The 23,644-nt window shown below is 53.2% G+C and overlaps 6 protein-coding genes across 6 annotated transcripts; 4 read left to right on the forward strand and 2 right to left on the reverse strand.

Annotated features, from left to right (window-relative positions):
* Positions 1 to 1,550: 1,550 nt before the first annotated feature.
* On the forward strand, positions 1,551 to 3,344 carry EsH8_V_000949 (sugar porter family MFS transporter; the record flags this gene model as incomplete). The annotated part of the gene is made up of 4 exons (XM_083273465.1): positions 1,551 to 1,676; positions 1,749 to 2,037; positions 2,102 to 2,955; positions 3,015 to 3,344. 4 exons carry the CDS (start codon positions 1,551 to 1,553, stop codon positions 3,342 to 3,344), a joined length of 1,599 nt encoding a protein of 532 aa, XP_083126180.1.
* A 1,037-nt stretch (positions 3,345 to 4,381) lies between these two features.
* Positions 4,382 to 7,817, reverse strand: EsH8_V_000950 (glycoside hydrolase family 35 protein; the record flags this gene model as incomplete). The annotated part of the gene is made up of 6 exons (XM_083273466.1): positions 4,382 to 5,000; positions 5,067 to 5,748; positions 5,860 to 6,562; positions 6,653 to 7,053; positions 7,140 to 7,314; positions 7,401 to 7,817. 6 exons carry the CDS (start codon positions 7,815 to 7,817, stop codon positions 4,382 to 4,384), a joined length of 2,997 nt encoding a protein of 998 aa, XP_083126181.1.
* A 953-nt stretch (positions 7,818 to 8,770) lies between these two features.
* On the forward strand, positions 8,771 to 10,557 carry EsH8_V_000951 (uncharacterized protein; the record flags this gene model as incomplete). The annotated part of the gene is made up of 3 exons (XM_083273467.1): positions 8,771 to 8,963; positions 9,012 to 9,478; positions 9,535 to 10,557. 3 exons carry the CDS (start codon positions 8,771 to 8,773, stop codon positions 10,555 to 10,557), a joined length of 1,683 nt encoding a protein of 560 aa, XP_083126182.1.
* Positions 10,558 to 11,813: 1,256 nt separating this feature from the next.
* On the forward strand, positions 11,814 to 12,149 carry EsH8_V_000952 (uncharacterized protein; the record flags this gene model as incomplete). The annotated part of the gene is made up of 1 exon (XM_083273468.1): positions 11,814 to 12,149. One exon carries the CDS (start codon positions 11,814 to 11,816, stop codon positions 12,147 to 12,149), a length of 336 nt encoding a protein of 111 aa, XP_083126183.1.
* Positions 12,150 to 13,421: 1,272 nt separating this feature from the next.
* On the forward strand, positions 13,422 to 14,739 carry EsH8_V_000953 (uncharacterized protein; the record flags this gene model as incomplete). The annotated part of the gene is made up of 2 exons (XM_083273469.1): positions 13,422 to 14,413; positions 14,712 to 14,739. The coding sequence occupies 2 exons, from the start codon at positions 13,422 to 13,424 to the stop codon at positions 14,737 to 14,739; spliced, it is 1,020 nt and encodes a 339-aa protein (XP_083126184.1).
* A 7,249-nt stretch (positions 14,740 to 21,988) lies between these two features.
* On the reverse strand, positions 21,989 to 23,460 carry EsH8_V_000954 (chaperonin 10-like protein; the record flags this gene model as incomplete). Its single annotated transcript, XM_083273470.1, has 3 exons — positions 21,989 to 22,957; positions 23,016 to 23,248; positions 23,304 to 23,460. The coding sequence occupies 3 exons, from the start codon at positions 23,458 to 23,460 to the stop codon at positions 21,989 to 21,991; spliced, it is 1,359 nt and encodes a 452-aa protein (XP_083126185.1).
* Positions 23,461 to 23,644: the final 184 nt, after the last annotated feature.

Raw genomic sequence — 23,644 nt, forward strand, 5'->3', positions numbered from 1 at the left:
CAACGCCTGATGTGATTGATATGCGCAGGGTAAATTAATCGGCCTTTACCGTCTCATCCATCCCCTCACGGTCTCCAAAAAACCCACTCCCCGCCCCGCCCCTCTCTCCATTTTCCTCCCCCATTCTCCAGAAAACTTTGCCGCATGCTTGGGACAACGAGTCGCGGGGAATGGAGACAACACTATCCGTACGGATTCGATACCACGTACCATGGATTGCAATGTAAGTACATTGATTGATTGTACGTACCTTGGCGGACACGCCAGACCCAAGAAAACATTTTCGTCACATCACCTGCCCACCGTTACCGTCGACCCAGCCTTAGTGTCCGTCTGTCTGTCTGCCTGTCCGTCTATACACTGCTGCCCGGTGGGACTTGGCTACGTGAGCCCATCTTAACCACGTCGGTTGTCGCGTTGATCAATGCCGGCTTGGAATTAACCTCTGTCGATCTGCCTCTCATTCATGTGCCCTTCCTTCTGCCCTTGCCTGCATTGCACACCTCAGCGTACCTAGACTGCATCTATCTCACATTGCCCCCCGCCCAACCCCTTCGAGGAATCTCACACTCACACGCGCATTGCCCAAGCCAAGTGGCTTACCCCAACGTCTGCTAGACGCGGGACACGATGGCTGCCGCCGGCGCGCGTCTCACCTGGCCGTGACTCTCGTGTGCTGCTAGGGAAGAAGCTACCCCGGAATCCCCCCTTGTCCTTCACACCCTCCGCTTACTTCTTTCCTAGCGTCGGCGTCCCCTGCTGGCGCTCGTTGTCGGGGATGGAGAGGGTGGGGAGGGGGCCATGAGAGGCCCCGGTGGGATGCAACTTTTTAGCATACATATAACAAAAGTACGTACTACGGTACTACGGTACACCTGGAGTAGCGTGTGTACGTACCGTGGTGGCACGTCCCATGCAGTGTAGGACGTACGTACCTACCTATGTCGTGTAGTTGTAGGTCGTTTTCTGCCCTTTGCTTTTCTTGCCTGCCTTCCCCATGCGATCTTCAAAACCCATCAATGTACTCGATACATGTCTGTCCACCCGCAATCTGCCTGTCCGGCCTTGTACATGGTTCCGCGACTCGTTTCAACCCGCCTCTTCCAACTCCACGTCGTCCCCCATCCGCCCCATCGTCGCCAGTTTCTCGGTTCCCCACACACCATTTGTCTGAACTCGAGGTCAATGAACACCCCGCTGGCATGAACCTTTCGCCAACCCTGCCATGCCATGCCATGCCCTGCATCGAAAGAGAGAGCAACATGGGACTAGCTGCGGTCGTACCGTGGCACATCCTTCCCCGCGCCCCTGGGGAAGATTCTGCGGGAGCTCCGCGCCGTACCACTCACTGTCCGGGGCACAAGTTTATATACTCGCCGTTTCCTCCCATCTTCGTCTTTGCCCTCTCCCCAGACGCTTCTTCCACCTTGCCTCGTGCTCAAGCCACTCGCTGCCCAACACTCCAGACTCAAGTCTGAGCGACCTCGACCCTCGGCCGACTTGGTTTTCTTGCTCCCACCTCCGACTTGACCACACAATCCGCCGTCATCATGGGTATCAAGCCTGCTGGCGTGCCGGGCAAGGCCTGGCCCGCCATTGCCATCGGCTTCTTCGTCGCATTCGGCGGTCTCCTGTTCGGATATGACACCGGCACCATCAATGGCATCCTCGAGATGGTAATGCCCCCCTCTTGCCGCTCTCAACTTGCGAGAAGCAACCCCCGAGCTAACTGCCCCGTCCCCTAATAGTCTTACTGGCAACGCCTCTTCAGCACCGGCTACGTCAACCCCGCCGGCAACGCCGACGTCTCCCCCTCTCAAGAGTCTGCCATTGTCTCTATCCTCTCCGCCGGCACCTTCTTCGGCGCTCTGGCCTCCCCTTTCCTGGCCGACACTATCGGACGTCGCTGGGGTCTCGCCGCCTCCTGCTGGGTCTTCAACCTTGGTGTCGTTCTGCAGACCATTGCTGTTGACATTCCCGTCTTCCTGGCCGGCCGCTTCTTCGCCGGCTTCGGCGTCGGCTTGATCTCTGCTTTGGGTGAGCAGCCTTCCTCTCTCGCCGTCACCAGTATTCACCGGTGACAATAGCTGACCCTTCTCAGTTCCCCTCTACCAGTCCGAGACTGCCCCCAAGTGGATTCGCGGTGCCATTGTCGGCGCCTACCAGTGGGCCATCACCATCGGTCTGCTTTTGGCTGCCATTGTCAACAACGCCACCCACAACCGTCAGGACACCGGCTCCTACCGCATCCCCATTGCCGTTCAGTTCGCCTGGTCCATCATCCTCTTTACCGGCATGCTCATCCTGCCTGAGACCCCTCGCTTCCTCATCAAGCGCGGCCAGCCGGAACGTGCCACCGCCGCCCTGGCCAAGCTCCGTCGCCTGCCTGAGAACGACCCGCATGTCGCCGAGGAGATTGCAGAGATCAAGGCCAACCACGACTATGAGACCAGCATGGGCAATGCCAGCTACCTCGACTGCTTCAGGCCCCCTGTTCTCAAGCGCCAATTCACCGGAATGGCGCTGCAAGCGCTCCAGCAGCTGACTGGCATCAACTTCATCTTCTACTATGGAACCCAGTACTTTCAGAACTCTGGCTTCTCCAACGGTTTCGTCATTGGCATGATCACCTCCTCCATCAACGTTGCCTCGACTATCCCAGGCATGTACGCCGTTGACCGGTGGGGTCGCCGCCCCATGCTCCTTTGGGGTGCCATCGGCATGTGCGTGTCGCAGTTCCTTGTTGCCATGCTAGGCACTTTGACCACCGGCCAAGACGACGCCGGCAAAATCATTGTCCACAACCTGCCCGCCCAGAAGGCTGCCATCGCCTTTGTGTGCATCTACATCTTCTTTTTCGCCTCCACCTGGGGTCCCCTTGCGTGGGTCGTCAACGGCGAGATCTTTGGCCTCAAGACCCGCGCCAAGTCTCTGTCCCTGTCCACCGCCACCAACGTGAGTTGCCTAACAATCCCGGTCGTGTCAAATATTTGTGTGCTGACATTTTTCGTTAGTGGCTCCTCAACTGGGCCATTGCCTACGCCACCCCCTACCTGGTCAACTACGGCGAGGGCTACGCCAACCTGCAGTCCAAGATCTTCTTCGTCTGGTTCGCGTGCTGCTTCCTCTGCATCGCCTTTGTGTGGTTCTTCATCTACGAGACCAAGGGTCTTACCCTTGAGGAGGTCGAGGAACTGTACGCCGAGGTCAGCGTCGCAAGCAAGTCGGTGCACTGGCGCCCGGCCACCACCTTCCGGGAGCGCGCCGCCGCCAACGATGAAGACAAGGGAGTGCCCAACAGCGACGGTGACATCACTCACCAGGAGAAGACTGTCGCCGTCTAGACGATTTCTCGGGTTCGCACATAACGTTTTGAAGGGAGCATTCTGTTCGCTGACAGCCTAATGTGCAAACTGCCGGGCAGCGGATGAGATGTGCACATCCACGTTTATTATACCTTACCTAGATACCATAATTATTTACTTGCCTTTCTTCAACCTCGCATCCTGATTGTGGTGAATTGAAAATTGCCGAGATTTCAAATGGCTGCAGCCTCGTCTTCCCCACGTCAGACGGGTTGATGACGCGCCGGCTGGGCATGTCATACAATTAGCCCGCGTCAGATGCCGTCGCGACAAGCCACACACGGCAAAGGAGTCATCGACCAAGGCATTAAAGCAGGCGAGCAAACTATATGCTGGTTCGATAACTGCCGATTGGCGTGGATTTAGGAGTTAGAGCGGTGTTAACGAACGCAACGCCCAACACACCAACACGTCGCGATAACCTCCCCTTTTCTTTGTCCGCAACGGGATATGTACCCGGCCCAGGACCCCGGCCCGAGACCCCGGCCCGGCACTTGGCTTATTCGAACTAGCCTCGTCCTCCAACCCGACAATTTCGCGACATTTCCCCGTCCTGGTGTCACAGCCAGACGTCCGACCGTGGAGGTTTTTGATAACAGGCTCTGAGGTCAATGCTCGAGATGGTACTGCGTAGGCTTCAGGACTTGCTGGAGTAGTCGTAGGGCTTTAGAACATACAAGATCAGCTGTATAATCAACAAACCAAGAGTAATAGCATCATACTATAAATAATATCAAAAAGACTAAAGTTGACTCAAAGGTCATGATGTAGAATCTAAAGAGTATTTAAGCCTGTTAAATTCACTGCTTTGCACCTTATGCTTGTATCGTCTAAGAGCAAGACAGCCTAGAGTCAATTAATCCTCCATCGCAGCACGAAAGAAAGACCTTCCTTGTTAGTCAAATTTTGTGACTAATTTGATAGTTTGCAGTTATTTTGCTTCATTCAAAGACAGCCTTAAAGCAAGTCGTGCCTAAGAAACTAACGTCGCACGCAAACACAACGAATTCTTTGCTTTAATACGCCCCCAGCCTCTTCTCCCATTTCGGGCTGTCCACCACTTTCACCGGCTCTCGACCAGTCCACACGGGCGTGCCGGCTACAAGTGCAAGATCGGGAACCTTTGCGCCCCCTTCCTCGAGTGCCCATACGGCGAGCCCGATCCAGTTGTCGCCCTTGTAGTCCAGGATTCCCTCCGGGACCGGAAATACTGTCTGCGGGCCGAGGTTGCTGGCCAGCTTCCCAAACTGCCAGCCATTGACGAAGATCTGCGCCCGGTAGAGCCCGGAGACGGCCGTGTCGTTCTTGAACGAGAAGGACAGCGGCACGTCCCAGTCCTCCGAGGGCAGGTCGAGCCCGAAAGATGCGCTGTAGAAGGCTACGCCGGGCTTCGGGACCCCCACCAGAGGGGAAATGGACGCCCATTTCTTGCTTGGCGGGTCTGGTTGGTGGTATCCCTGCCGCTCGACGAACAGGCCGCCTTCGTTGAGGGGCCCTCTCACTCTGTCCCTGTAGTCCTCGCCGCCGAGGTTTCCGGTGAGCTTCCACGTGATGGGGGTCGCGGTCGCCTTTGAGGTCGAGAGCCTCCAGCCGATGACGCCCCGAGGGTCTTTCATTCTGTCCGACCCGAGAGACCTGTAGAGAAAGGCAGAGTGAGCGACATGGAAAGAGCTTGATTTAGCGGGGATTTCTGTGACCTACTGCTGACGATGTCCCATGTTGTCGACTAAGACGGTGAAGACGTGCGCGCTGCCGGGGCTCAGGGCCTGGGTCAGGTTGTACTTCTCCTGGGCGAACATTGCCGTGCCGTTGTTCTTGTACGAGCCCAACAGCGCCCCGTCGAGGAAGACCTGCGAGGCGAACGCCAGGCCGCCCTGCGTCCACAGGGAGAGCGTCGTTTCGGCCCCGGTGGCGTTGAAGTGCCCTCGGTAGACCAGCAAGCCCGTGTTAAACCCGTAGTCGGCCGCGTACGTTGAGACGGGGTTGTACAGCGCCAGGAAAGTATTGTTGGTGTACGGCAAGTGCGCGGTGGTCCAGAGCGAGTCGTCATAGCCCGCCTGGATCTCGGGCAGCGCGTCGACGTACTTCCAGTCGAGGTCTGCCAGCACGGGAAGCGTGAACGAGGCGTTTCGCAGGTCGACTGCTGCCGTTATCGACCCCCCGGAGCGGCCGAAGCTGTACGGTTTGCCGTTCAGCAGGAGCTTGCTGGTCGTCGGGGGTGCGCCGATGACTTCGACGTGTGTGGATGCGTTGAAGTCCGCCCTGATGCTTACCGCGCCGTCCTCCACCTTTGCGGACCTAACGAGGTACGGGCCGTTGATGATGAGCTTTGGGGTATCGGGCCCGGTGGGGGTTTCCCAGTACAAGTATGCCGAGTTCCGATCTGCAGGCATCTCAGTAACCGGTTTGGGGTTGGCTCGGCAGACCCATGCAAGGTTTGTCGACCGTCACATTTAAAAAAGCTGAGGCCACGCTAGCTGATGGAGAAACGTACCGAGCAAGTAGACAAAAAGGTCGCCGATTTTGATAACCGTCCGGGTGGAAGAAGCCGTCCAGCCGATTGTCACGGAGCCCGGCGAGCCGGTGGGCACAACCGCGTGGCCGGCGCCTTTCTCGACGACCTCCACCTGGCCCGAGAAGCCCTTGACGGCGAACTCGTTGTACTCGCCGGCACCGGCATACAGGATGAGCACGTTCCTGTCTGCGAGTTTCCGCTGCGTGAAGACGTCCGAGGTAGAGTATAGCAGGGTTGCGCCGGCGGCCTCGTAATCCGTCACCAATATTTTGGAGTCTCGGCCGGCCAACGTTAGTGTGCCACCATTGGCCCGTGGGATCTGGAGGTTCCCCTCGGACGAGGGCAGCGTTACCCGGTACTGTGTGGAGGCAAGGCTCGAGTAGTTGGTGTGGCGCACTACGAAGAACGACCCGGTCCCGTTCCCCAACAGAGGGGTTACCGTGATGTCTGGGTTGTCGCTGTACGTCGCCGAGCTGTTGGAGCCGGGGGTGGCCAGGAGGATCCCGGGGCTGGACTGGATGAATGTCGCTTGCAGCTTGAGCTCCGAGTACTTTTCCCTGGCGACTGTCCGGTCCTCTTTGATCGCGCTCCCGTAGTCGTATGAGGTGTACCCGCCAGGGTGTCCGAGATTACCCCAGTTGGTTCCGCCGAAGATCATGTAGACGTTGAAAATGCTCACGCCCTGGACATGGCTCCCGTGTCAGCCGAGTTCCTCGGTCGAAACAAAAACAAAAAACAAAAAACAACAAAACTGTATCCACGGTGCACGTACGGCAGCGTAGTTGTTTTTGAAAAACACCCTCTCAAACTCGTGGTTGACGAGCGCACTGCACTGTTCGTAACCCCAGCCGCCCCATGGGTCGAACGAGCCGCCCTGAAACTCGAGCAACGAGAAGGGCGTCGCCGGGCTCTGCTTGACATGGTCCTCGCGGTAGGTAGTGGGGAGGCCGTGCTCTGGCCAGGCGTCTGGCTGGGCGCAGTTGAAGCCGAGCGGGTAGGCGTCGTGTCCGTAGATGTCGACCTCTCCCGGCCCTGTGCCTGGCGCGTTGTGCCCCAGCGCAAAGGCATCGTTGCTGATCAGCGGGACGACTATCCCTGCGTCCCGGGCTTGTTGGTTGACGTATTCCATGTACTGACCATCCGGGAATGACATGTACTCTTGGTTGATTGTATCTAAGGGTTGCTCTTGTCAGCCACTGAACCTGTGCCTTGTATGGGCGATCATCTTCGGGGTGGTGGAGGAGGGCAGTGGGATGTACATTCGTTCTCAGGCTGGAATAATATAACTGGCCCTCCGTTCGTGATCTGTGCTTTGGCAATTATGGCCCCGATCTTGGCCATGTAGTTGTCGGTAGCCTCCAGAAACTGTGGGGTTGTGGACCGGAGTAAGCCGGGAACTCTTTGAAGCCACCCGGGAAAGCCGCCCCCGCTAGCCTAAAAACGGATACCAGTTAAGAACATACACACATGGCACAGGTTTTGAAAACCACGGTTCAAGACTTTGAAGCGCCTAGACTCACCTCGGCATTGATATAGGGTCCCGGCCTCGCGATGAGCCACAAGCCTGCCTTTTGAGCAGCCTCAAAAAAGGGTTCGAGGGAGAAGACGCCCTCGGCCGAGAAGTCGCCCCGTTTCCCCTCCAAAAGGGCCCAGTCAACGTAGAATGATACGCAGTTGAAGCCGAGAGCCCGGATCTTTTGCAAGACGTCGAGCCATAGTGAGGGCGAGGGCAGTCTGAACGGGTGGACCTCGCCGCTGAAGAGGAAGACTCTTTCCCCTTTGACGAAAAGAGAGTGTTCGTCCCAGGTTACCAGGTCCTGCTTGGTTCCGTTTGGCCCCAAGGAGTTACGGAATAGCAGCGGAGGGGTCGTGCCAATGCCGAGGGCGCAACAGCGCAACGCCAGTGCAGCCGCTGACGCAAAGCACGATAACTTCATACTGATGGTTATCAAAACCGGAGGGACAGGAGAATAACCACAAAAAGTTGGATTCCGGAAACTTTTTTCTTGTAAAAATTAGCGGATTTTATTCCATTCACATGTTTTCGGTGGTGCTATGTAAGTATTTTCGTCAAGGACTCCACCCCCGCAAAAGTAGAGCGGGGAGAGGCCGACGAAGTCTTTCGCACTGCATTGTTCAAGATACCGAATCTCGCGTGGATCGAACCCCTCCTCCGCGGAATGTTTTACACCGGGCTGGCGAGCATACGAGAACCGATTTCTCGGCCGGCCTATCGCCGTCGCATGGCGTGATCTCGGGCTCCTAGGACTCCGGACTAAAGACGTCACCGATGAGGAAATCGCATCTTCGTCGTCCCCAGTCAAGCCGAGGGCTGGAAATTACCAGGACCTTTCGCTCAAAACCGAGCCCACCAATACGATCGCCGCCGATCGAACCCAGCGAGGCAGTTTGGCCCTAGTATCGTCGTTGTCTCGGTATCCTGCGGAGAGCCCAGAGCCTAATCCATTGTAACCGGAGTAAGTTCACCGGGTAGACGAACGCGGTCGGGCAAGTGGACACCGAAAGGCGTATTGATGTTCTGCAAAAAGTACGAGCGGCGAGGTAGCCACGCCAGTCTTGGCCGTTCTGTCTTTGCACGATGGACTGTGCCATCCCGTTCGTAACATTTTGAGTAGTAGTACCCCGCATTATCCACCAAAACGCAGTGTCCCGTCTTTACATATGCCGGCCTTGGTACTCCAATTTCCCAAAGTGGATGCCAAGGATTCGGCCTTTTGCTACCCAGGAGTGGATACAAATAGATTCACCTTGCCTACTGAGACGAAAAGAATATCCGAGTTCATCATTGTATTCGATCTCTTGATTTACCCCAAGCCACGACGCCCAGAAAGATGCAATGAGAGTCTCACTCGTCCCCATCGCAACCCTGATGCTGAGGGCATCTTCGGCTTTGATGTCCAGGGTGTCTAACACGAGGCCTTTCCTCACCCAGGTCAACAACCAAACATGGGTCATTGGCAACGAGCTCTGGAATGTGACCCAAGGCAAACAGTATGCCACAAAGCTGTTTTACAAAGATCACGATCTTGTCGGCGATGCCGTTGGGCACTATGTAAGCTACAGTGAGTTACAACGTTTACTCCCGGCATACCGAGCTAACTATTCGGCAGATGGCGCGGCAAGCGATATTACCTGGACTTCAGCCTCCATTGTCAGCCAGGGCGAGCATGAAGGTGTTCCATTCATCGACGTCAAGTTCACTGCCAGCGAAGGCGACTTGCACTGGGTCGTATTCTCGGGCCTAGCCGGCGCATACCAATACTTTGTCAACCACGCTCTGCCTAACCTGGGCGAGTTCCGCACACTTTGGCGACTTGATAACACAACGTTCACAAACGGGAAAACGGACCTGAGAGATGAGGAGTTGCCACCTCTCAGCGATTATATTTCCACCAACTATGTACAGGACTCGACCTGGCTGAAACCAGATGGCTCGGGGTACATCACCAAGTACGACTTTTCGTCGTGGATCAGAACAGAAACGTACTACGGAGTCTACGGCGATAGCTTCGGCAGCTGGTACATACACCCGGGCAAAGACTATTACAACGGCAACCACCTGAAGCAGGAACTCTTCGTAAGCCCACACAATGCAAGAGACCACGTGGTTAGGTTTTCTGACACGTTAACTAGGTTCACAAGGAGTCGGATACTGGCGATGTTGTGCAGCTCAACATGATCCACGGTAACCATTTCCAAGTCTCGACTGTCGATGTCTTCCCTGATGGCAAGATGTGGGGGCCCTGGCTATGGTATCTGAACGGCGGATCAAACGACGACGCGTCGGCAAGAGCCGAGGAAGAATTTGCCGCGTGGCCATACCCATGGCTGGATGATGAAGCATATCAAGCACGTGGCTCGGTGAAAGGCACGTTGAAGCTATCCGACGGCCGGCCGGCCGCCAACGCTGCTGTGTTTCTCGGGGACAACACTCCGACCAAGGCGGCGCTTGGGCAAGGTTCCGACTACTACTACACCGACTACGCCGATGAGGAAGGCAGATTCGAATTCAAGCACGTCCGCGCCGCGACGTACGGATTCCAGGCGTGGTCGAACGGGAGCGAGATCGCGGACGTCACGACCTCATTCCTCAGGAACGACGTCGTCGTTGAAGCCGACGAGGCCACAGACCTCGAGACACTAGAATGGCGGATCTCTTCGCGGGAGAAGCTTTTCCAGGTCGGCGACTTTGACAGAACCAGCTACGGATTCCGGTACGGCGGCGCCCCGTACACGCATGCCTTGGCGGGCAACTGCCCGGTCAACCTGAGGTACGTCGTGGGAGAGTCGGCGGCAGATGACTGGTGCTTCGTGCAAACGTACCAGGGCAACTGGACGATTGCGTTTGACGCCGAGGCCTCGGCGCCGAGGGAGAACGCGACCCTGATCGTGTCGCTTGCCGGCAACACTGGCGGCGTGAGCTCGACAATCTGGGCCAACGACTTCAAGATTGGAAACCTGACGAGCGGTGCGCCGCAGCTGACCAACGATGGGAGTGTTTATCGCTCGGCCACCACAGCCGGCGAGTGGAGGTATCTTGAGTTCCCGTTCAGCGCAAGGCTTTTGAGGGAGAGTGGCAATGAGATCACGTTCCAAGTAACTAGAAATACCACCTGGAGGGGGTTTATGTGGGACAGCGTTGTGTTGGAATGGTAGGGTAAAGATACTGCTTTAGGCACTTACAGCGAAGAGTAAAAGCTGTCAGATTCCAGAGGGCTTGATCAACACATTAGTCAGTCACTTTGGGACCCGTGACGTTTTGGTGCACATCTGGCGATCCAGGCGGCGGGTGTTGGTTCTTGTTCTAAGGTTTGCCAACCGTCCTACGGTCCGCTTCCCCGCACGTTTCCACTAGCTACAACTAACAAGACCTAGCTAGGCCAGCCGGGCTAGTGGAGTCTATACTAGCACAAAGCTTATTCGAACCAACCCTGTCCCCTAAACCGATGATTTCGCGAAGTTCTCCCGGCACGGCCCCATTTCCCGCCTTCCCGCTTCACCCCCGTTATGTCCGTCCCAACGTCCGGGTCGAGTTCTGGCCCCCCTCCGCCGGCATCGACAATTCGGCGGGAAAAGTCTCAGCCCTATGGTATCTCTCCCCCATTACTAATTAACACCGTCTTAGAAATCAATCGCCTCCCCCGCCCCTTTCCCAGTTTTGGCACGCCGAGCCCAACCCAACGACGGCGTCAGCCTGCGTCCCCTGATCACCCCCCCAAACCTCTTGCTGACATCGTGTGGACGCATCGTCGGCTTATCTCCGGAATGCATTTCCCGCTGCAATGATTTGCTAGTTAGTCACAGCGGTGTGGGGTTTCCTTTTTCTTTTTCTTTTTCTGTTGTAAAAAACTGTATGTGGTTCTTTCATTTCTCTCTCTCGCAGGGAACTCAACGGGGCGTCGTACAAACTAACCCCACGAAGCATCGTGGCTCTGTGACTAATTATTCTGTCCATTACGCTGCAGGAATGATCTCATCTTTCCCCCGTTTTTGCATGGTGCCTGGACTGGTTAGACAGGTAGGTCAGGTCGAGTCGGGTCATGTTGTCCGGGAGGGGTCCAAGGGTTGCCTTGGGTGGTGATGATCCAAAAATGGCTGCATGATGTGCGGGCGCTGCGCGACGGCGATCAAGTGTTTTGATCGTGAATGAGTCAACCCGTTGTGCCCACGACCGGCGGTGAAGTGGTTGCTTGATCGAGCCGATGGGGGTTTGGTATGTCTATATAAGGTGCCCTCGAGTCCTTGATGATCTGGCTGTTTTACTCTTTCTTTCCCAGCCTCCACCACAGCTACACACATCACACGCCTTCGCACAACTAAAATCACTTGAACCATACTCCCTTTTCAAAGTCACCCCATTCACACTCGGGAAACCCACACCTCTTTTACATACACTTCAACTAAAACACACAATGGCCTCCCGCTACCCAATGCCCAACATTTACACTCGCCCCGCCAAGGAGAAGAAGGATGGATCCGATTCGTCGGCGTCGGCGTCCACCTCGGCCTCGGCCGCCATCAAGTCCTTCTTCACGGCGCCCTCATCGTACCCCGTCGTCTCGGCGTCAACGTCCCGGTACCCCCTGCCGACTGTGTATGCGACAAGCCAGGGGATGACGGGGAGTTCCGAGGCGAAGGGAGCTCGGTCCGGTGGGCTTGCGCAGGGGTCGACGGCGGACCCTCGCTCATCGGTTGGGTCGTGGGATACGATTGACGAGTTTAAAGACCAGCAGGCGCGGTGCGGATGATTGGCCTATTGGAGGAATGATGATGACGGAGAGAAGGACAGGCGAGTGGGGAGGGTTCATGTATTATTGACGTACGGGACACTCATTCTTGGCGGGTTGCTTTTATGTCATAAGACTTTCGAGGAGGAGTATTGGGATTTTTGGGATTTGAGCACTGTCTTGTAGCAGGTTGTCTGACTTGGTTAGATTGGAAAAGGCGCGCAAGAAGCCGTTCTCGTTGTGGTTGTGGTGTACCTCTCTGGCAGCTTAATCTCCGCGTTGGTGGGCTCTTAATTTGGAACAGCGACTCAGAGTGTAATCAATGTTGACTGGATTTGCACACCTTTTTATATTTACACTAGACCTTGATTGAATGATGGTCTGCAGGCATATTCCCATATTACCCTAGAAGAGCATAGGGCATTGCAGGCGGGCTGTGGACATTAACTTTGCCATCATCGTCGTGGTGGTTAGTGGCTAAAGCGCCTAACATAGCAACAGAGAGCTGTAACATGCAGATGCCAATGGCACCCCAGAGGAGGATGGAGCGGCGACCCCACCAGTCAACGCCATGCCTACATGCCCGGGAGAGCGGAGATGACGTTGATGGTGGAGGTGGTCATGTACATAAAGAAACCGTGAGAGAAGCTTCAGTTTATAAGTTACCAAGTTCTAGGAAGGCATAAAGTCAATAAATGCAAGCTGTTACTACGCCTTGACGCTATTCTAGAGAGGTCCCTCTAAGAAAAGAGGGTCTAGTCTTGTAGGAGTGTTCCCCTCTAATGTTAAGAATCACTTTAGAGACAGTTGCATTGAAATGTTCCATTAAATCTTCTAGCTGGTAGAATAAAGTGCACACATCAAATAAACATTTATATAAAACCAATAGTAATTGTTGGATTATTTACAGCTCGCGCGGGTCGCGCAATCACGTGGTGGGGAAGTAAAGTGCGGTTTCGCTTACAAATCCCTTGGCATGATGATTCGATCCCAAACCCCGCAACACGATGAATCGCCGCTCCGGATCTGTTACATCTTGATCTCGGATATGCAGAGAGACACAGACGGCGATCGTCGTTATCGTGAGTCATGAGTGCCGAGGAATTTCGCGCGAATGTCGAAAGTGGGGAGGAGCCGGTTGATTGCCATGATCGGGTGTTGCGAATAGCATTCATCTATTTGGATGAAGGGTTGTGGGATGGCAATGGAGTGTTCGATGTTGTTGATAAACTCCACACGCGCAGGTGGACATTTGGCCAGGAAGATTTGAAATTCAACCGGTAAAAACTTCGAATGGAAGCTATTCCGGCGAAAACGGCTGACAATCAAAGAACTCTGGACATATTTTACCTAGCCCAAATAGCAGCCGGTATCTACCGCTCCTCCAACCAACTTGAGGGCGACTTTCCCTCAGCAGAGGACTTTGACACATTCTACGCCCAGCACCATCAGTTGCTCGACCAGGACGCATGGAGACAGTACTACTCGCCGGCTTTCCTTGCGCAGGTAACCTCGGCTCGCTTCTACCGCCTCCCCGACTTGCAAGACCTGCCAGACTCAAGCGACCCGCTCGCGCAGTCACGACAAAAAGGAGTCGGCCACTTCACGAAACTTCCCCGCTGGGCGCATAATGTCGTGCGGACTCACCGGAGACAGCCGACCCTACCCGTCGCAACGATCACTCACACAGCTCTCTCCACACTCCAGCAGACCATCTTACGCCTGCGGAAGGAGCATCCAAGCGTCCAACCTTACTCGGAGACTCAAGCCCGCTTCTGGCTTAATTACATGAAGATGGATTCTCCTGGACCACATTCCAAGGAGTTATGGAACCCCAACGAATTCGGCATCCAAGTCGCACAAGGTGCCTTTGATATGTGGGCGTGGGAATCGCAATACTCGCAGAAGCTATGGGACTCGATTGAAGCGCCGCATCTCGAGCCAGATTTGGATGGGACGCGCAAGAGCGAGGTGGACTGGTGCGGGTGGCCGGACGGCGGGGTGAGTGTGCAGGCGTGGTGCAGAGGGTGGGAGCCTGAGGTCGGGAGTGAAGAGGAGGTTGCGTTCTTGGCGGCCGTTGCGGTGAGGGAGACGGAGGGCATCGATGTGAGCAATCTGGACTATGCAATGCGGTCGCATATTCTCTTGGGTGTGATGCGTGTTGCGTTTGGGACCGAAAGGGAAAAACATGTGGAGAGTCTGAAGAGGCGGATGGTCGAGGCGGGTAGGATTGACGAGAGCAAGGCCGAGCAGTGGATTCTACAGGCTTTAATGGTCATGGAGCCGTATGTGCAAAAGTGGCATGGATGGCCTGCGGCTGCAAAGGATCGGAGTGAACTGCTACGGCGTATCCTTGTGGAAAACGGGCAGCTTTTCGCAAGATGGAAGCTTTCACCCTCTTCCAAAGAGTTTAATTATAAGCTAAAACCAAGGGAATCACATGCCAATGGAGAGGACTATGGTATGCCTTGTGCTGAATTACATTCTAGTATCATATATTCACGCGCCATCGCATGACTGCTGTCAATTATGTGTCCGTAAGTACAAAGACCCAGAACTGACTGACATCCTGTCCCGCAATAGGCTACCACTCTGGGCAACAATCACCTAATCCAGATCCAACGCAAGCCGCGCCATCAGGATCGTTGTTTGAGCTGCACGTATCGTCGGGATCAGGGTCGTAGTGGAGAGCTTTCAGTTCAAGTATTCCACTTGCTGAGCTATTTAGGCATTGTTATCACTCGGACAGCGGTCAAACCCCAGGAGGTAGGGTGGCAACCAGAAAAGGCTTCGGAATAAATGATTGAGATGAAAATGAAATTCGTATATCCAAATTTCTAACTGCGCGATACCTGCTTCAGCCTGAGCTGGCTTGAGCTAGCCTGACTTAAGGCTTAGCCAAGCTCTTGGTAGCGCGTCGTCGTGGGAGCAAGTATAGCTAATGAGGTTACGTGCTGGAATGACATTATGGAAACTACGGAGGAATACGCAGTGGTTTGAGACAAATAGTTCAAATCTATCTGACATACCCTAGCTGCATTGCTTCCTAAAGGCAAGGTGTTTGGATAATCAGGGGCGGAAGTTCTTCCCCAAAACTTATTTCAGGCTAGCTACTCACGGCTTCGGCGCTTAGCTCGTAAGACACAGGCCGACTCTGAAGGTGACTCAGGACTCAGATCAGGCCTGGCCAGTAGGCTCGATCATGTTCCAATTGGCGCCGGAGGTTATGAGGCCATCGCAGGATGGCTTCGAAGGAGGACTTGGAGAACATTCAGCTGATAAGGGTCTTAATCGCGCACCACCTACTTTGCGAACAGAAGATGCTCACAAAAATTGGGCGAGAGGGAAGTTGTTTAACCTTTCTTGGTTGCCTTGCTATTAACAATTTCCCAACGCCAGCGGGTCCAAGACGCTTGTTTCGCAAGACATCAAGACAATCGGCAGCTGTGAGACACCCTGCAACCTCGGCTGCGCCCCGGCGCCTCCCCAAAACACTAAGGACTGGTTGTAAAAGCGAACCGGATGACACATTTACAGTGCTGACTGCATGCGGCTGGGCGTTTGGGCGGCTGGGCGGCTATGTTTAGCCCTTAGACATATTATTCGACTCCCAGAAGTAGGCTGAGGCACCGAAAAAAAATCAGGCTGTACCTGAGATGCGTGGCTGAGCTACTTCAATGAAACATAAAGGCCATGTTGTGTTGCCACCAGCCTTATGAACACTGCCTACAAGCTGCAGCCTGATCTGGCTCACATACTTAAACAGTCGAAGTTGGTGGTAGCTTTTGGTCATGATGATAAGCAAAGCCACACACGATGGTGTGGAACGCCGGTCCAATTGTGGGAATGGAATTCCAGCGCGCGCGCCTAATAGTGTCAGGAATTCCACTGGTGTAGTCGCACAGCATCGTGCAGGTCAGTATGGCTCCTCTCCCAAGGATTTGGTTCGTTAGCCCGGCAAAGAGCGATTGTTACCAACATCTAGAAAGTCAGACGATGCCAACAACAGTGCGACCTCCTTATCGCCATTAATTGAAACCCTATTAAGAATCCGTGTCTGCGATCTTCGTGGGGGTCAACGTTTCAGCTTGTTTAAAATAGTGGTTGCAACCCTTTCGTATTCGATTCAATAATACCCATATCGCCAGGCTGGCAGCCTTCTTTAAATTCATCTGATGCCCTGAAAATATTTCATGACTTAGATATCACGACAAGTTTCTCGGGGAAATTTTCTTACAAACCTGTAATTCCTCAACACCTGCGCATTCCAATGGCCTCGACACGAGATAATATTGAACTACGACACCACCATGCCGTCCTACGGACACAACAGAGTCTGGCTATCTCAGCTGACGGGCTATTGCCCTCAGACTCCACTCTTACTCTACCTATCGGGTATTTACAAGACCACCCCGAAACGCTACCACCAACTTCGGGGCCAAACGATGACGAGACGTCCATGAAATGCCCACTTCTGTCACGTCCAACAAGGAGTTCGACGAGCATTGGCAGAGACAGTCATATTCCCGAGATCAATCGAACAGTGAGCTGGGATCAGTCAAGGAGCTCAGTGGAATATTCACTAAGCTCTGATAAAAGAGTTGATTTGAGCTGCCAACAAGACGAGGAACCCACGAGGCCGAAGCAGTCCGGCACCAACAAGGCTGCAGGACGACCAAAACAAATTGCTCGAAGTCACTGGTCCCGTTATCTCCATGGATGGATCATTCATGTGCCTGCCCTACTGATGACTGTCGTCATCTTAGTCGTCGGCTCTTTGAGATTCTATTGGTATCCAGAAAACGGTCCTTTCATAACGAATTACCGAGTGGACGCCGATACCATCAACAACGTTCTCCAACTTGTAGCCAAGCTACACGAGCTTCTCATTGTGGCGTCTCTGTCTTCCATCGCTCTAGCAATGTTTCGACGATCTTTGGTTACAAGTGGTGTTCGGTTGGGATTTCTCACTGGAGGTTATCGGGTTGGTGACCTCAACTACCTAGGAACGGCGGCGTTCTGGCGACAAGGTTTTGATACCTCGAATCCATGGGGCATGCTTCTTCCCGGCTTTGTAGTCTTTGGCACTATCATGTCAACCATAGTCGGACCGGCATCTGCTGTATTGCTTGTGCCAACTCTTGGCTGGTTCGACGTGGATCCTTCAATTGCTTTCAGCAACATCGAGCTTCCCCTCATGTATTCGTGGGATCGAACAGACATTTGGTTCCCGGGTCGGTACAATTCGTCGACTGAATGCAGAGGAGTCGAGGGCATATATCAAGCCTACTGCCCGGCTGGAGGGTTCCCGGAAATTTCGAACTGGGTACGGGACTATGCTGCCACGGATTTAAGAAACAATCTTACTTTTCATTCCACGTCAGCCGATCTACGGCGACATCTCGTTTTCACCCAGACCAACGATACTCAAAACAATGGGTCGATAACGCTTTGCACCACCCCTCCACATTTTCTTACGACTAGTATTGGGCTCTTCCAGAAGTATATCGATCGCGCTGATGTCGGGGCCTTGTCAAGAGAACCTCGCTACCGTCTCAAAACTAAAGTAGTAAACCCTACTGAGTCCTCACCACGGGGAGAGTCGAGACTGTACCAGCCGTTCGTGCAGTCCAAGTGCACCATATATGACAAGGACAAGTTGCTAAAGGACACAGCGTCCGTTTTCTATCCCAACAACTCCCTCAATTGCTTTAATGATGTGGAGTGTCAATATGCCCAAAAACACCCTCCGATTTTCAACAAGACTTGGTTGACATACGAAAATCTCAATAACAAATCAGTTGCCAGCACATATTGGACCGGAAAAAAATCGCCCATTGTTTACATCAATGGACAGATCCCGGATGCTTCCTTGGGAAAACCAAAGCATGTGGTTTACCTGTGCAGTTTACTCGCAAGCTGGGCTCCCTCAGAATTCTCGGTGGACCCCAGTGTCAGCGATGCAATGCAATCCACTCTTAGTCATGACAGGATGATGCGGGAACTGTATTACAGAAAGTCCCCTGAGTATGTTCAAAATTTGCGGTTTGCTGGAGATTGGTTTGAATCACTCAATCCCAGTTGGAATATGTCAGACAATTACACTTTCAAGGCTCTTTCACGGATTGTCATAAACTTCTCTTCGAACAAAAGGCTGAACGGCACTACCCTTCCCGTTTTGGCACCTGTCGATAATGACAACAACACCGCCGCAGAGATATTTCTGGCCAAAGTATTCGGGGTCTATCTCACCGAAGGAGTTGCTCGAAGCACATATCAGCACCGGAATACAAGTGTAGTGTTGAGCAAGACCGACACACAGCTCACTTACATCAACCTAAACGAGCAGCACGGTTTCCGAGGCGGAATACACGAATTAACTTACTTGAATTCCAGCTTTTATCGCGAGACGTGGCGGAACCAGACGAATGATGTTAATGGGACCCTGGAGGGTTTCATCGAAAATCTCAAGACTCATTTGCCCATATACATCGTCCCTGAACGCTACGGATACGGATCTGGTCAAGTACGTCGAACGTTGACCTGGGCGCAAGCTATGATGTACATCTACCTCGGTAGTGTAGCTATCTATGCTTCAGGTATGGGCATCATGAGCTTGCTTGAATTCTTCGAATACGAGGTAGGAGGGAACAGGATTCGAGTTTTAAGTATCATCCCGTGGGCAGATCTACAAGACCTGATGATACTCGCACTAAAGACGCCAGTTCCCAACGACAGGGACTTGGCAGATGCTGGAGCGGGAGTCACACTTAGTACAGTGTGGACAAAAACTGTTCGGGCTGGAGCAGATGAAGATTTTAACGCACAATTGGTTCTTGAAGAGACTAAAAACGCGAAGAGACTGGATGTAGATTGTCAGGCGGGGTATTATTAGTTTGGAGCGAAGTTGTGATCTTTCCTTATACTTAGATGCTTTGTAAACGTAATCTTGCGCCGTGTTCAGACCGGCTTCATATATTTGTTTATTATTTTACTTGTTTGGAACGTTTTCCTTGACTATTCATCCGTCCTGAATAAACCAAGCATAAGACTAATTTACTCGAGTGGAGGTCACGTTACAAATGAGTGCTCTATCCATTCTGTGCTTTGTAAATTCATTTAAGCACATGCTCATGTAGACTTTAAGGCACCCTTAAAGGTGTAGTGCTGGTCAAAAACAATTGTTAACCAGAAAATTATCATCAAAGCTTGTGCATAGACTGGAATTGTGCCCATCCAAGGCGAGATAATTCTAGTTCTTGAGCAAAGAACTTTATTAATCACCCTATAATGACTCTCAAAGTACCCCTTGCGCTTCGACCATTGATATGTTTATCACGACCGCTTCCTACAAACCTTATAAGTAATAACCCTAAGCCTAGGCCCGTCATAAGCATCAAGTTGGCCGTAACATTACCGCAGTACTTGTCTTTAATACTATTATCTTTATTTCAAAATGCTCCTTCAATATACCAATATACAAACATACGGCCTGTGAAACGCCCGGGGGCTGTGTCTTTTGAACGCCACAACCACCCGATTGGTCGGGCAGCACGCGCAATCATGCTGGCTTCCACGTGCCATTCGCCCGTAAATGTATCTAAAGCCACAGCCTGTTCTGTTGAAAATGGCGGTCAGGCTGAAGAGGCCGTCTGATACCTATTAAGGCTACCATCCCAGGTGACTCAATTCTGCTCCGTTTTGCTGACTTCCAACATCAGCCTCTGGGGCAACACGCACTCATAGGATCAGGGTCAACTTCACGATTTTGCTATATTGTTTGCATTTCTCTCAAAGTACCGTCAAAACGATCTTTTGTTTTCAATTTTCTTCGAGAACCCCCGTGCATTTGCACGGATCATCTGACTCTAGGAGTGCACTGCCAAAAGGACATGCGCCTGATCAATGTCCTAACCCTGGAGCTCGTAGAGTTCTCTGGGCTCAAGATACCGCCTTATGCTATCCTTTCCCACACCTGGGACGGCAAAGAGGTGTCATTTCAAGACTGGCAGAACCTCAAGCTTGCGTCCCAAAAGATCGGTTTTGCCAAGATCGAAGGGGCTTGTTATACGGCCAGATGCGATGGACATGACTGGCTGTGGGTCGACACGAACTGCATCGACAAGTCAAGCTCGGCCGAGCTATCCGAGGCAATCAACTCCATGTTTTCATGGTATGCAAAGTCCGAAGAATGCTATGCCTATCTCTCAGACATTCCTACGGCGCGAACAGACGAGGGAGTCTTGTCGGAGCAGTTTGCGGCCAGTCGCTGGTTTACCCGAGGCTGGACCCTGCAAGAACTCCTTGCGCCGACGAGAGTCACATTCTATGCAGCGGATTGGTCCAAAATCGGAAGCAGGGGAGGGTCCAAGATCAACGAAATCGCTCAAATTACTGGCATCAAGCACCGCTATTTAGCTTGGGAGGAGCCTATTACGAGCGCCAGCGTGGCGGAGAGAATGTCTTGGGCTTCAAGGAGAACTACAACCAGGGAGGAGGACGTCGCGTACTGCATGCTGGGAATTTTCGATATAAACATGCCTTTGCTGTACGGAGAAGGGGGCAAAGCCTTTACCCGACTGCAGGAAGTGATTATCAAGACTTCCAACGACACAACAATATTTTGCTGGTCTTGGACTAAATCGGTTCCTATAAACTGGACAAGCCTGCTTGCCCCTTCGCCGGAGGCGTTTCAATACTGCGCCGAACTCTGTTCGAAAAGCCAGCTGAATCGAGAAGACGACAACGACGCATTGACCTACCACATTACCAACGCAGGCCTGTCCATTCAACTACCGGTTCTCGTTACGATGGCGGGATATATCATTGCGTTGGATTGTTCGAATGTGTTCACGACAGGTGTAGACAGCGGCAGTTCGCTTATGGAGCCTTGGATCCCGGTCCTTGGGAAGAAGACGAAGCGCATTCTATATGTCGCACGTCATCCAGCGAACCCGGTCTTTCTTGACAATATCAAAACAAGAGCATCAAAGGCGCAAAGAATTGTTATTAAACGAAGAGATGACGAGATTAGTTCTGAGTTTCTGTTGAATCTAAGACAGGGTTTTCTCCTGTCTACATCGAGCTGCAGCAAGAGGTTTGGAGTTTTCCCGATTTTCCCGGCAGGTATGGAGTCACTGCGAGACGCTTGGGTGTCGGGGTTCCACGCGGCAGTTTATGGCGTAAACGTCATATGGTTTGACCCCGAAAACTGCGACACGGGGGACATAGCATCTGCTGTTGTCGAAACCTCCATTGGAGGTTCCGTAAACAGAGCAGCACAGGCAACTGTTTGGCTGGCTGTCAAGGTAGGAAAAGATGGTTCCACGTTCAACTGGTCCTGCCAGATCCTACAGAGAAATAGCGAACTTAATCCCGCAGAAATTAAGGCGAAATTGTTGCCTTATATACAACAGAAGGACAAGAACACGGAGATATATATCCATGACGATTTGAAACTTGAGGTTGAATTTGGGGACTATGTGAGCGGGTTTGGCAACGCCCAGGTTCGAGTGCTTTGGGTCACTAGTAACTCTTCGAAGTACAACGAAGCCCAGTCTTTCAACTCTAACATCTAGTAGTCAACGAGGATTTTGTACTATCCATTAGTCGTATACATAATTACATAATTACCTATGTAAGGAGCATTTCATGCAGCCTAGTGAGAGGGCGAGTGAACCCTTGGCGACTAGTACGTAATGTTGCTTGTAAATTATTGAAGCGTCAAACAGAACAAATTAGTTATTGCCTTGAGTTATTTCTGGGCAACCAGCGAATTTTGTTATCAATCATATCTCATTATATTAATAGCTGTTTGAGCCGCTGCTTTTAAACTGTACAATGCCATTTCCCTCTCCCCATTAGTACGTCGTCAACTCGGGCGAGCCCTGAGCCCTCGGGGACGAGAACTTGGTCTCGACGAAAATCTTCTGAATGCCGTCCTCGTGCTTCTCAAACTTGTAGTAGACCTTGTCGAGGTCGTCGAGGCGGATGCGGTGCGACAGCATCTGGTAGACATCAATCTTGTCCTCTTGAATCTTCTTCAGCAAATCCTCCCAGTAGAGGTGGACGGGCGCCTGGCCGTTGCCAATCAGGCGGATGCCGCGCTCCATCAGCGACCCGATGTTGAAGTGGTTCGTGTAGCCGACGTAGACGCCCGTGATGCCGCAGCGACCAAAGTTGCGCACGCCCTCAATCATCTCGTTGACGATCTCGCTGGTGTCCGTCTCGGCGCCCAGCGCAATCTCGATGGTGTGGAGCCAGCCCTTAGGGTACTCGCCGGCGGCGCACTCGATGGCGGCGTCGGGTCCACGTCCGCCGCAGAGCTCCTTGAGCCTCGAAACGACCGTCTCCTTGTTGGTCACGCCGTGCGACAGCGTCTTGTAGTCGATCAATTCCAACTTGTCGGCGTGCTGAGCGGGCCACTTGGACTTGATGAACGACAGACGCGGCTCCGTGTCGACGAAAATGACCTTGGACGCGCCCTCGTCGAGGGCAAAGGCACCAGCCATCTGTCCGATGGGACCGGCGCCCCAAATAGCGACCTGATCCTTGGGGTAGACCGCGGTGTCCTTGACGGCGTTGTACGAGGTAGCTAGCACGTCGGAGAGGAAGAGAGCCTTCTCGTCGGGCACGTCATCGGGGATCTCGAGCAGGTTGACATCGCCGATGGGGACGCGGACGTACTCGGCCTGGCCGCCGGCGAAGCCGCCGGTGAAGTGGGAGTAGCCGAACATGCCGGCCGTCTGAGAGCCGTACATGGACTTCTCCATGGTATTGGAGTTTGTCCTCTCGCACTGCGAGGAGAGTTTCTGTTTGCAGTAGAAGCACTAGGGAGATGTCAGTTCATCGTGCACGAAATCCAGCTGCGCGCAATGCTGCACTTACTTCTCCGCAGGCGATCTGGAACGACGCGACGTAGCGTTTTCCGACCTTGGCCTTCTTGACGGCGGAGCCGACTTCGTCGACAATTCCGCAGAACTCGTGGCCGAGGATGTCGCCCTTGTTCATCTGGACGACGGAGCCGTGGAGAAGGTGCAGGTCGCTGCCGCAAAGGGTGCTGCCGGTGACCTTGAGAATAACATCGTTCTCCTCGAGGATTTTCGGTCTGGGAACAGTAACTGGTATCGAGTTAGAATCGATAAAAGGCGACAATATTTCCATGGATAAACGGACCGATCTCGACCTTGTTCTTTCCTTGCCACACAAGCGCCTTCATGAGCTCGCTGGCGTCGCCCTTGTCGCCATCATAGTTGGTGACGTCCTGGGCGGTGACGGCGTCGTCCTGGTGGCCGATGACCTGTTCGACCGCGTACGCTGCTTGACTTGCCATTTTGGGTATAATAGTGTTGGATGTAATTAATACTGTAAGTTCAAAGGCAAGATAATTGTATGTCAACGGGCTTTACTTGTAGGAGCACGGCAGGGAAATTGGCTCTTATAAATGAGATGGGAACATGGCACAATCATCACGTAACCTGGCAGTCAATGGCTTAGCCCGGTCCATAATCACAGGC

Source organism: Colletotrichum jinshuiense, chromosome 5, assembly GCF_051148585.1.
Source record: "Colletotrichum jinshuiense chromosome 5, complete sequence".
NCBI lineage: Eukaryota > Fungi > Ascomycota > Sordariomycetes > Glomerellales > Glomerellaceae > Colletotrichum > Colletotrichum jinshuiense.